This window comes from Eleutherodactylus coqui, chromosome 4 (assembly GCF_035609145.1).
Source record: "Eleutherodactylus coqui strain aEleCoq1 chromosome 4, aEleCoq1.hap1, whole genome shotgun sequence".
Lineage (NCBI taxonomy): Eukaryota > Metazoa > Chordata > Amphibia > Anura > Eleutherodactylidae > Eleutherodactylus > Eleutherodactylus coqui.
The window spans coordinates 208966560-208979622 of NC_089840.1; the positions used below are offsets into that span (position 1 = coordinate 208966560).

At 43.9% G+C, this 13063-nt stretch overlaps 1 protein-coding gene across 2 annotated transcripts in view; it reads left to right on the top strand.

Moving 5' to 3' along the window:
- CCAR1 (cell division cycle and apoptosis regulator 1) overlaps window positions 1-13063 on the top strand; it is a 58131-nt gene that overhangs the window by 17596 nt on the left and 27472 nt on the right. For both annotated transcript variants that reach the window (XM_066600641.1, XM_066600642.1), the window contains exons 3-9: window positions 3047-3225; window positions 5639-5680; window positions 7369-7401; window positions 7498-7691; window positions 8779-8893; window positions 8977-9175; window positions 12141-12270. In XM_066600641.1, coding sequence (XP_066456738.1) covers window positions 3047-3225; window positions 5639-5680; window positions 7369-7401; window positions 7498-7691; window positions 8779-8893; window positions 8977-9175; window positions 12141-12270 — 892 coding nt within the window. The remainder of the gene's footprint in view (window positions 1-3046; window positions 3226-5638; window positions 5681-7368; window positions 7402-7497; window positions 7692-8778; window positions 8894-8976; window positions 9176-12140; window positions 12271-13063) is intronic.

Sequence of the window (13063 nt, forward strand, 5' to 3'; positions counted from 1 at the left end):
TAATGGTGGTGACCCTTCAATGGACGTGGCTCAGTGGTTAGCACTATTGTCTTGCAACACTGTGGTACTAGATTCAAATCTGACCAAGAAGAACATATGCTTGGACTTTGTAAACCTCCATGCAGATGTTGTCCTTGGTCAGATTTGAACCTAGGAGCCAGTGTTACAAGATAACAGTATTAACTACTGAGCCACCATGCTGCTGCTTCTTTCTGTGGACGACGAGGAGAACATGAAGAAACGCAGAGAGAACAAACTCCGTGCAGATGTTGTGCTTCATCAGATCTGAACCTAGGACTCCAATGCTGCAAGACAATAGTGATAACCACTGAACCACGTCAATCGAAGGGTCACCATCACCACCATTGTGTTAGGGCTCTTAGACAGTATTCAATGCTAGTTTTAGGGCGTTTATAGCTTCCGTTTCAGACGAAACAAACTGCCTGAGGTTTGGATTCTCGCTGAACCAAACTTTTAGCAAAGTTCAGCGCTGCACAGGATTCTGCTGGTTTGGACCCATCAACACTACTAGAGTGTGGTAAATGGTACGTTGGGCTGTGATGATTGAGGGGGGTAAAAGGCAGTATATGGGGGCTGTGATCGCTGGTAGAGGACAATGTATGCGGGGTGTTATGAGGGGCAGAGGACAGTATGTGGGGATGTGATAACGCGGGGGGAAGTAATATGTGCTGTAATGACTAGAGGGGCAGTATATGGGGGCTGTGATCGCTGGTAGAGGACAATGTATGCGGGGTGTTATGAGGGGCAGAGGACAGTATGTGGGGATGTGATAACGCGGGGGGAAGTAATATGTGCTGTAATGACTAGAGGGGCAGTATATGGGGGCTGTGATCGCTGGTAGAGGACAATGTATTCGGGGTGTTATGCAGGGCAGAGGACAGTATGTGGGGATGTGATAACGCGGGGGGAAGTAATATGTGCTGTAATGACTGGAGGGGGAGTATATGGGGGCTGTGACCATGGAGGGGTAGAACCCCAATCTCCCATATGTAGGTAACTAAAGTTTGTACTCCATTCTTTAACATAAGGCTATCAAATGCACAGCAATTACTTGCTAAGTAATAGATAGTCCGGGCTGCAATAGGGGTCACCTATTACTATTGGAGACACCAATATAGGGGACTCTATTACTACATGGGGTGGATTTGCTGTGGAGTTTACATTAGCTGTAGCAGCAAAGTGGATGAGCTTTTTAAAATCTCATACACATGCTGTGGAAAAAAACTTGTACAAAACTAGTGCGGATACTGACATGTGGTGAAGGATTTAATTCCGGAGCATGTTAATTTTAAGTATAATGTATATCAATAGCCCATCCAGCGCTGTAGCGTTCCTCTGTGTTTTTTTTTTTTTAAACGGCCCTGTCCTTTTTTAACGACGGAGGTAAAAATATGTTGCGATAAGCCACGCCCCTAACCTCTCCCCTAACCACGCCCTCTGCCCGCTTTGGGGCTCCACAAGAAACTTTTGCTTCAAAAGGGCTGTATGGTGGTAACAGTTTGGGAACCACTGGCTTACAGACAACTGGAGGAAAGTTAAAATAAGAAATGAGGAAACCGGCGAGTGACAGCGTGCGTGAGATACGTTATTATGCGCAAGGATATGCGATCACAGACGCGGTGATATGCAGCTCCGCATGCCAGTAAAACGCTGCGTTTTACCATATGGGCGTGTGAGCCTGGCTTCATCACAGCTGTCCCAGTCAATCCTGATAATTAGTATATAGTGAAGAATTGCTCTGCATGATATTCACTGATGTGAAAACGTGTCTTAGTATTTTTTTGCTTTTTTAGCAGGAAAAAAGAAAATGAAGATTAAAATTCACAATGGAGACTGAAAATCAATAGACAATTTAACTTTAGGCCAAATCGCCAGTCCTACCCAGCATACACTTTGTTTATGCAGACAAAAGATACTCCCTTGTCAGCAGCGGAGTATCCACATGTGAATGGATGTACTGCTGACAAATATATACTCCATGGGAGCTAATGATTGCTCATCCCCATACTAGCCGTGATCTGCCACATGTAAACGGCGGTAATGAGTGTCGATCCTTAGAAAATATGCCTGTGGAAAACCACCATTATCTTGGAGATTTTTGATTCACAGGGACTTTGATTTTTAGGCCTCATTTAATGTATAATACCATTTAATACCATTTAGGGCGCTATCCGAGGAAATCCGCGTGATAACTGTTCCGCGTAAAAGCAGCTTTCGTTCTGTGCTCTTGTATGAGCCGCTGTGAAGGATGCGGATCAGCGTCGCAGCTCTATAAATAACTAACTATAGGCGACGCTTGTTACAGTTCAGTGTAGTTGGCGCCCCAATTATCAGATGACCGTTTAGTCAGCGAAACAAATGACGGGAGTCAGCACTGCATTCAGACCTCTCACACAAAGACCTGACGAGGGAGCAGATGGCTGCCAGCTCTCACTAATGAAGGCAGCCATGTGTGATCAGGACTTGGACTATGACTGGCTGGCAGTAATGCGCCCTCGGGCTGTGAAGGCTTTTACCATCTCAGCTCATGAATGTAGTTTCTGGTCAATAAACTCTGTTAATAATGAAGAACATACACGTTTGCTGAAAACATATTGTCGCAGTTTGCTGACTTCCGTCTACAAGCCCTCCATTTGCATTTCATTCTTTTTTGCATTGAGTTAACCTTTTGTTGTCCTTGACTGGCAGCACAAGGCAATAAACTTCTAATGTTTGCAATTAAATGCTTGAGTGGGTCGGAATGATTTTTGATCCCTGATATGCTCAAAATGACTTTCCAGACAGAAAAGTCCTTTTGCGTTAATAAACACCATAGTATAGGATCTGTAGGACTCTGGATGTCTTCTAGCTCTACTTATTTGAATGAAATGCATTAGCTAGTTGCCTGAGTTGATATTGCTGTACTGACTTTTACTATTCGTGGCGGTAAAGCCGCACCTTACGTTTTACCTCCCTGGCTATGTCTCATCCTGCCTTGTGGGTTTGTACAGTCATTATGCAATGTACTAACATTATGATCTATCAGCTCCACTAGGGGTCCAGCAGCCATCATTACTCGGGACGTCCCCCACCATCTACACTCAGCAGTCGGCTCTCGCTGCTGCCGGCCTCAGCAACCCTTCCCCAGCAAACTACCAGCTCACTCAGACCGCAGCGTTACAGCAACAAGCAGCAGCTGCAGCTGCTGCAGCGGCTCTTCAGCAGGTAAATGGTTATTCAAGCCATATGTGTTACAGGGTATTTTAGCAAGAGAGATGGGGTTGAACAGATAAATAGTAAAATTAAATTTTGGGGTGTCTTTACATATGACCGAAAGCGGTGCAGATTCACTCCCAAATCTGCAACATTTGGTGCGGATTTTGATTCTGATCCACAGCAGATTTCACCCTTTCATTGAAGGAGCAAAGTCTACTGTGGATGTTTCCAGTGCAAAAAATCCGCCATATGTGAATGCATCCTTAACGCAACAAGACGTTCACTTATGCCCTGTGGATAGTGCGAGATCAGAAGAGATCCCGCGCCATCCGGCAGCAGGAGCCGGCTGTTACAGCTAGCTGGCCTCCCGCTGCAACAGCGGGGGATGCATAAGGACTTGAGATGAGCGAGTATACTCGCTAAGGCTAACTACTCGAGCGAGTAGTGCTTTAGTCGAGTATCTGCCCGCTCGTGTGTAAAGATTCAGGGGCCGGCGGCGGGTAGGGAGCGGCGGGGGAGAGCAGGGAGGAACGGAGGGGAGATCCCTCTCTCCTCCCTCTCTCCTCCCCGGCTCCCCCCTGCTCACCGCCGCAACTCACCTGTCACCCGCGGCGGCAGCCAAATCTTTAGACACGGGCGGGCAGATACTCAACTAAGGCACTACTCGCTCGAGTAGTTAGCCTTAGCGAGTATACTCGCTCATCTCTAATTAGGACCGTGACAACCACTGTTAACCCTTTACGTGATCTATGTAGATTGTGGCGTATAAAGGGCTCACAGAAGGAGCGGGTTCCCCCTTGACATCATCAGACCCCCATCCATGGAAAAGTAAAGTTATAGGACTTTGAATGCAGCGATTTAGAAAAAAATAATAATTTTTAAAGTTTTTTTATTGCGGAAAAAAACCTAAAAAAATAAGAATTTCGGTATTGTTGTAACCGACCAGCAGAAAAAACGTATTGTCGTTTATGCTGCATGATTAAAGGAGATGTCCCGCGCCGAAACGGGTTTTTTTTTTTTTAAACCCCCCCCCCCCGTTCGGCGCGAGACAACCCCGATGCAGGGGTTAAAAAAACCACCCGCACAGCGCTTACCTGAATCCCGGCGGTCCGGCGTCTTCATACTCACCTGCTGAAGATGGCCGCCGGGATCCTCTGTCTTCATGGACCGCAGGGCTTCTGTGCGGTCCATTGCCGATTCCAGCCTCCTGATTGGCTGGAATCGGCACGTGACGGGGCGGAGCTACACGGAGCTACACGGAGCCCCATAGAGAAGAGGAGAAGACCCGGACTGCGCAAGCGTGGCTAATTTGGCCATCGGAGGGCGAAAATTAGTCGGCACCATGGAGACGAGGACGCCAGCAACGGAGCAGGTAAGTATAAAACTTTTTATAACTTCTGTATGGCTCATAATTAATGCACAATGTACATTACAAAGTGCATTATTATGGCCATGCAGAAGTGTATAGACCCACTTGCTGCCTCGGGACATCTCCTTTAATGCTGTAAAAAAAAAAAAATCTATGGCAGAATTGATGTGCTTTTTCTCTCCCTGCTATCACAAAAAATTAATAAAGGTTTTACAATATAGTCTATGTATTCAAAAATAGCACCAATAAAACTACAGTTCGCCACGCAAAAAGCAGGCCCTCACACGGTCGTGTCGACAGAAAAATAGAAAAGTTATTGCTTTTGAAGAGTGGAGATGAAATTCTCCAAAAATCTTTGTGTCCTCCTGGCCAAAACAGGCTATTTCCTTAGGGGATTTTCAGAGTTATTTATTTATATATAGTTTGGGGGGCCAAAACGATAAAATATTGTTATACTCACAATGGCGCGGGACTGCCTTTTCCACATCTGACAAGTGAGATCACTGGGCCAGAAGACCCTGTAACGTTCCGTAACCTGTCACGAGGGCTAGAAGCCCTCGGCAGGTTTATGGGACATCACTGATGACATACCCTGTTAGACCCTCTATAGGCTGCAGAGGTCACATAGGTAAACAAGCCATGTGACCGTTGCAGATCAAGTAAACAAGTTAGCGGGGGAGCAGCATGGCTGCTGGGATATATTTATTTTCCTTTTTATATGTATGTCACCAAACTGCTGACATCAATGTTTTGATTATATTGGAAAACCACATTAAGAGCATTTCCTGTAAATTGAAAATCAACAATAAATATAATATTTGGACTCCTAAATGACGAATCGGGGTTTAATTATGTAGTATTATTACGGCAGGAGATATATTATTACATGTTTAGGTAAAAACAATTCTATTGATATAAAAAGGAAAGCTAGTTGTCTCTGGGGAACATCGCAGCTAAAGATGTGGTTTGTTGTGCATGTTGTCATCTTTCATCTATCTACGTTTTATATAAATGACCTAATACTGCGATATTTATATTTTTCTTCTACTACAGCAATATTCTCAGCCACAGCAGATTTACAGCGTGCAGCAACAGGTTTGTGGATATTTTTTGTTTCTTTCCATGAAGTTGCTTATTCTGACACCAGCTACAGTAAGGCCCGGCAAACACTAACTTATTTGAATTGCGTATTATGCGCGCAGTGTACACTGGTAATACGCGGTAAATGACATCAATGAAAGTACGTTGATTTTCATTGTCCCGTTCACACTTGTGTATAATTATTGCGTATAATATGCACGTAAACAAGAATGCAGCATGTCTTATTTTACCGTGTAATACGTGTGTACAGCTCTATTGGCTTCAATGGGTGTGTACAGAACACAGTACATACACAATTACATTGTGTATGTACGCCGTTTTTTACGCATGTTGCTAGAAAACTTGAGAAGAGAATTTTAAAAAACAAATAAAATACGCTGTTCATGCATAGCCATGCAAAAACACGACAATACACAGAGCCATGCGGTTTCCTACCCCGGTAAAATAGTGCGATTGAGTGATTGCATATCTGTGTTGGGACCTCCAGCTGGCAATTGACTCACAGATGCGGCTAAAATTACTGGATGAAAAGGCTCTGCATGCAGCGCTTTTTCTTCTTTCTATTATAGTCAATGTGGTCCGTCTAGTCGCATTCAGTTCTGCCCACAGACAGAACCTTTCGATCGCTGGGATTTCCAATTTCTGCCCCCGAAACAGAGCAGGAATCCCCAATGCAAGTGTGAAAGCAGCCTTACTTGCAACCGTGTTACAGGACAGTGGTGCCTTGGGTTAAGAGTTTAATTTGTTCCGTGACGGATTTCTTAACACACAACGCTCGTAAGTCAAATCAATTTTCGCCATTTAAATAAATTGAAACACCATTAATGCGTTCCGAACCTCCCCAAAGCCGTAACTACACTACACTTCATGTAAATAACTAAACATCAATACTCACCTACCGCCAGGCGTTCTGCTACAGCGGAAGATAGCGTGAAAACCCTTCACCGCCGGTTGTGTCATATGATGCAGCCGGCGCGTCATGTCTCGCTGTGGGAGCGTCACATGACACTCCGGCGCGTCATGCTCTCTACTGCGCATGCGCGCCTGAGCGTCATGTGGGACATTGGGCGGCGGATCCGGAGGTAAGTATGGGGTCTCGGGGGAGGGGGGGGGGCGCTCCGTGACTGACTCCGCTGCGGAATTCTGCTTGCGGAGCCCGTCACAGCCGTGGGCACTAGGCCTGTAATTGCAGAATATACAGCTGGAAAAACTGTTAGAAAACTATCTGTAAACTCCTTTCTTGAAATTTTTCATAGGGCAATCAGAGCTGTGTAATGAGCACTAAAAAGATGAGTGCTGGCTTAACTGGTCTTCTCAAAGGCCGACTCAGACAGTATGGGGGTTGAATGATTGATTGTTTGTCCACCATATTGTTTCATTACTGGCCTCATTACATCCCCCATTTACATTGTAGAACGTGCTGCCGGCAACTATGATTTTTGCTGCCACTTGATTCCATCACCTGCCGACCGAGCATTTGATGGTTCATCGGGTGATTGTCAGTGACTTTACATGAGCAGATGATTGGGTGAATGAACATTCATGTAAAATATTCCTGTGTAAAAGGCCTCTTAAGCATGTATTTACAATTGTTAGTTTGAATTTCTTGTAAGCATCTAGTGTTCGTCTTGAATTCATGTGCATTTGCCTATGTATAAGCCAACATTTTTGTTGTTTTCCAGTTGCAGCAGCCACAGCAGACATTGATAACTCAGGTTAGTGCATGGAGTCGGCAACAAGTAAAGGTTACGTAACATGCAATGAGCTGTCCTTGCATTACTTCTATGCTGATTGTCATTATTATCTTGCAGCCTGCTGTTGCCCTGCCTACAAGTCTTGCCCTCTCCACACCCCAGCAGGCCGCACAGATAACCGTCTCATACCCTACTCCAAGGTCCAGCCAGCAACAAACTCAGCCCCAGAAACAGCGTGTTTTCACGGGGGTTGTAACTAAGCTCCATGAAACATTTGGCTTTGTGGATGAAGATGTGTTTTTCCAGCTGACGTATGTATAAGTCATGTTGAAAGAAGAGTACTATAAAGTCAAAGGGGTTTTGCCAAATATAACACTTCCCCTATTGTATGCATGATGCCTCTTTATTTCAATGGGATTATCAGAGACAGGAGTACAAGTGCTCATGGTTGGTTGGGATCCCACCAGTTGTGCCCCTACCGATCAGAATCATCCCCTATCTTGTAGAAAGACCTGTCAGACGCAGATACCCGACAGGTCGTCCTAGCGATGATCATTCCTGCGTAAAAGTACAGCAATGATTATCACTCTGTGAATTGAGGCGGACGGGGCTATGATCATCCAGTTTGCCCACCTCCATTCACACTGAACAGGCAGTTGTTCAAAAGTAAATGACTGCCTGTTTACACGGGCCGGTCCGTCATTGGTTTTCTGCATGCAGGAACTGAACAACGAACGAGAAACGAACAAATTCCCTTTCGTCTTTCAGTCGGGCATTTACACTGAACCATAATCTTTCAGATTCCCTCTAGATGCTGGAATCGGTCGGTGTAAAAGGGTCCTTAAACTTTGTACAACCCCATTAAAGCACAAATTAGCTTGAAAATCTGCAAAGATTTTTCTTAGGGACCCACGCTTGTTTTCCCGAGTGCATAAATATCATCATCCTTGATTCGTAGTAAAATCATAACATTACCATGACAGCAGCTTCTGTGTTTTTCTATGGAAGAAAGTTGCAGTGATAATGGTGACTTCTACTATGAATCATAGGCAGCACTTTCTCTGTAGTCAGCCTTTGAGCACAGATTCTGGTACACGGAGGCTGGATTCACACCAGCATTAAGTGCAACATTTCAGTTTTTGTTTCTCTGCTCCATTATGGGAGCATCAGAATGGAATCCCTGCCTTACAATGGAATGAACCGGGCCCCATTTACTATGATAGTGTCTTACTGACTTCCTGTCTCCCGTTTTCTTTGATGAAAAAGTGCAGATTGCTTTGCTCTTTTGTGCGGCAATTTTGGACAGATCTCTACCAGATATTCTAAAAAGAGCCTCCAACGTAAATGTAAACAGAGCGTTATACCATAATAAGTATTCTTTTTCTTTTCTTTGTACAGTGCTGTTAAGGGAAAGTCTCCCCAGGTTGGAGATCGTGTTTTAGTGGAAGCCACATATAATCCTAACATGCCATTTAAATGGAATGCACAGAGAATTCAGACCCTCCCTAACCAGGTAAGTGGCTCTGATATTTTGCCTTCTAATCTTCCATGGATGTGCAGTTTCTTGCTTTCAGTGTATCTTTGTATCCATTGCAGAATCCAGCTCCAGCACAACCTTTAATAAAGAACCCCCCAGCAGTAATGCCGCCTGTCCCACAGCAGCCTGCTTTTGGGGTGCAGACGCAACCCCCGCCACAAGCGCAAACTCTATTGCAGGCACAAATATCTGCTGCGTCTATGAATCCTTTGCTTCAGGCACAACCACCTCCTCTATTACAACAGCAGCCACCAAAAGGTAATCACCACCTTTCCTAGACAACAAAATGTCTTATCCTTATTGCCATCCTCGAAATGTAAAGAAACCATCTTACAAAACTAAATGGTTTATCAGTGTGTATATGTTTGACGTTGCATGCTTCACTGTAGGGTGAATTAGGATCATCTGTGTTGCATTATACAGGCTGAATTTGTTGTAGTCTTAAACCCCCTAGACAACCCCTTAAAATGGCCATAGACATTAGATGTATATTAGCCAAACTTAATAATCATCTAATGTGTAAAGGGGCCTCGTGTGTGTGTGTGTGTGTGTGTGTGTGTGTGTGTGTGTGTGTGTGTGTGTGTGTGGTGGATAAGGGGCGGGAGGGGATGGGGGGGGGTTGGAAGGATTGGGTAGTTTGATATCGACTGTCTGATTCTTTTGTTCTCAAAGAGATAAGCCACTGCAGACGATCAAGCATTCAGCAGACAGCTATCTTAAGGCCCATTTACACCAGCAGATGATCCCTCAAAGCTAGCTCAAATGGGTGCCAAAATGTTATGGGAATAAATCAAATTCCAGAAGATTTCACTGGTAGCTTTATGCATGAATATATGTATTCGAACTCGGGGGTACTTACTCCCCGTGAGCCCCCATACCCTTCTGGTTTATTGTAAGGAAGTACAAAACAGTTATACTGAATATGACGCACCAATTACATGCATACCCCTCCAAACATCATAACAACTCATGATTGGCCCACTATGCAACAACGCTGATGATTAACATACGTTTATGCCCCAGGTGTATGTTGCTATGTGAACATGTAATTTCTAGGAAACGCAACTAGAATAGACTATCAATATCTCTGCCTGGACTAAGGAATCCAAAGACATGAGATAAGGAGCAGCCTCCCCTCTTACCAGCAGTGAGCATGGCAGGTCTTTCTCATGAGAAACACATCCCAGGACCTTGTTGTTTTGAGAACTTGTGTAGGAGTGTATTTCAGGATACCATCATAAGAATGAACCAGTTAACCATTTCACTGCTAGCTATTTTCTATGAAGGTGAATATGAGAGAAATTATATATATATATATATATATATATATATATATATATATATATATATATATATATAATATATTTGCATAGGCTGCTTTAAGAAACACATTTATATTATTATTACTACAACAAGTGACAGCTTTGAGCGATCATTTTGCATAAACTATTAAGTAGCTACTCAGCTACTTTACGAGCCATTAACTGTGCAAATGAAGCCATAGCTGAATGCAGTTAATAGCCGGAGGGCTATTATCTGTGTTCAGAGCCTTTGTTCTCCAGGGGGAAAGAATGCTATCAGCACTACCCATGCTGATAAGGCTGAAGGACGATTTTTAGTTTGGACTGAATTTAATGATCGCCAATTAGCGGGTTTTTTTGTTTTTTTTTAGTGATCATCAGCTGGTGTAAATGGGCCTTAATGCTTATGGCCACCCTTAGCCATGAATGTAACATTTTAATCCCTTAAGGATCAAGCGCTGTAAATTAATGTTGCTTGGTCCTGCGCTTTAATCCTGGCCGATGGCAAAAATACGGCGTGGGATTAAAGCCTCTGCTCCTGCGATCAAGCAGGAACAAGTCAGATCCTCAGCTGTTAGTCACAACAAAGAACCCGGAGGAGAAGGGAGAAGCGTTTTTTAACTGCTTCTGCCTTCTTTTTTCCTGGTTACATAGTGCTCTATGAGCGCTATGTACTAAGAAGTGAAAGTAGAAGTGTTTCTTCCACTACGCAACCCGGTGATCACGTGACCGCCGGGTCCCCCTGTTACAGCAGAGCTGCAGGTTCCCAACAGACCCTGATCAGCTCTGCCAGTGACTATCGTCACTACAGAGGGATGTTTTCTCCTGTAACTGGGGCTCCTATGGATACCCCAGCTACAGTGGAAAAATATGTAGAAATACAATGTGAATGACCCCTAGAGGTCTTATGACGTAATGGGGGTAATGGATGGTAAAAAAAATGGGTACATAAAATAAGTAAAAAAAATAAATATTACAGAATAAAATAAAAATGTATGCATAAAAAAAGAAAATGACCCAAAGACGACGCCAACCAAAACCGTCACTGTATGCGCCCTGTGATCCGAAACCATACATATTATTATATATCAAAAGGCCTGAAAGAAAATGAGGAACCCATTCCCTTACTTTATTTTAGCGTAAATGTATTTAATTTAAAAAGGCAAAATACTATAAATGTTAAAAAAATATATATATTTAAGCCTAAAACTAAAAAAAACAGAAAAAAAAGTCGGCGAAAAAGACTTTTTAAAAATAGCCCTATATGTCACAGAAAAAAAAAACGCAACAAAAATAATTTTGGTAGCTGAAGGAAAAAAAAAATAGGGCAGTAAAACCATCACATGGGTAACATCCCTAAAAAGTGTCTGGTCCTTAAGGTACCAAACATCCTGGTCCTTGAGAGGTTAAAGCTTGCCATACATATAAGATAGCTGTTGGCTCATAGCCATCTACTCCGAATTCACCATGAATATGTATGCCTGTTGCATGTTTATTCAACCTTTTTCCACGCCATGACATAACATCAACAGTAGATGCCAGTTGTAATAAATGCTGCATAGAGCAAAATCGGAGATCACTCATCCTGTCTGTTTAACCACCTAAGGTATTGTGGTCAGTAATGACTACATCATCTATGGAGGTTAACAGAGTAAAGGGGTTCCATCTGTCACCTAACTGGTCTCCTGCCACGTGATCATGGATGGCCAATGGTCTTGTCATGGAGGCCGAGGACCTGACAAGGGCCCTGTGTCTGCTATGTGAATTGGCTTATGAAATGGCTATATATATTAGTTGAAGACCTAAATGATCTGCTTGAAGTTTCCGGTACTTGATGTGCAAAAATAAATCCATGCAGAGATAGATAAAATACTAATACTCTTCTGTATCAATAACCATACAATGAAATCTGTTCCTTTTAGCCGGCCTATTGCAGACCCCGGTTCGCATTGTATCTCAGCCCCAGCCAGTTCGCAGAATTGAACCACCATCAAGATTCTCCGGTAGAAATGATAGAGGAGAGCCCATATCAAGTAGAAAAGATGACAGAAAGTAAGTGACTGGATATCTTTTGAAAAGTATTAGATAAAGCCATTTGTAGCTCTGATATAATCAGCTGAAAACAAGAGAGCAAACCACTGTGTATTCTGAACGTTACTGCAGTGTAAAATAGCACTGCACTGATGAGACCGCTGCAGACTGCATTCTGGAATATAGTGGTAAATATATATTTCTCGTCTGTATCATTGCGGGACAACAGCAAAGACCTTCGGTATAGCTTTTGCCACTAGGAGGTGAAACGATGCATAAAAGTGTTAACTCCTCCCACTATACCCCCCTGCAAGCATCATGCTAGCTCAGTTTTTAGCTTAGTGTCGTAGGAGGCATACTGTCTTTCCTACAGAGATTTTTTTCCCCATTTTTCTCCAAAACACCAGGGAATAACGGGGAGGCAGGACTCTCCTTGTTAACCCACCAAGGAGGGCGAACAGAATGGGGCTAACCTTCTGTTGTCTGCCTGGTCCCTCAGAAGACAAGGAGGCACATGCAGGCCCTAACCTGGATGTGACCCGCCAGCCATAGAGCCCCCTTCCTTTCTTACGGTCTGGCATCCTCTTTCTTCCTAAAGGTAGGCAATGGTGGGGAGAAGCTCTGCTGGAGTCGGGAAGCCACCCTGCCTCGGTCAAGAGGTAAGTATGTGGATTTATTTTGTTAGTTCTCCGCCGTGCAGACCGAACGGGTTGGGCTGCCTCTTGTGTTGCGCTGTCTGCGGTTTGTGTTTTGTGCTGTCTCCCACCAGGCTCCTGCAGTTGTGTTTTGTGCTGTCTCCCGCCAGGCTCCTGCA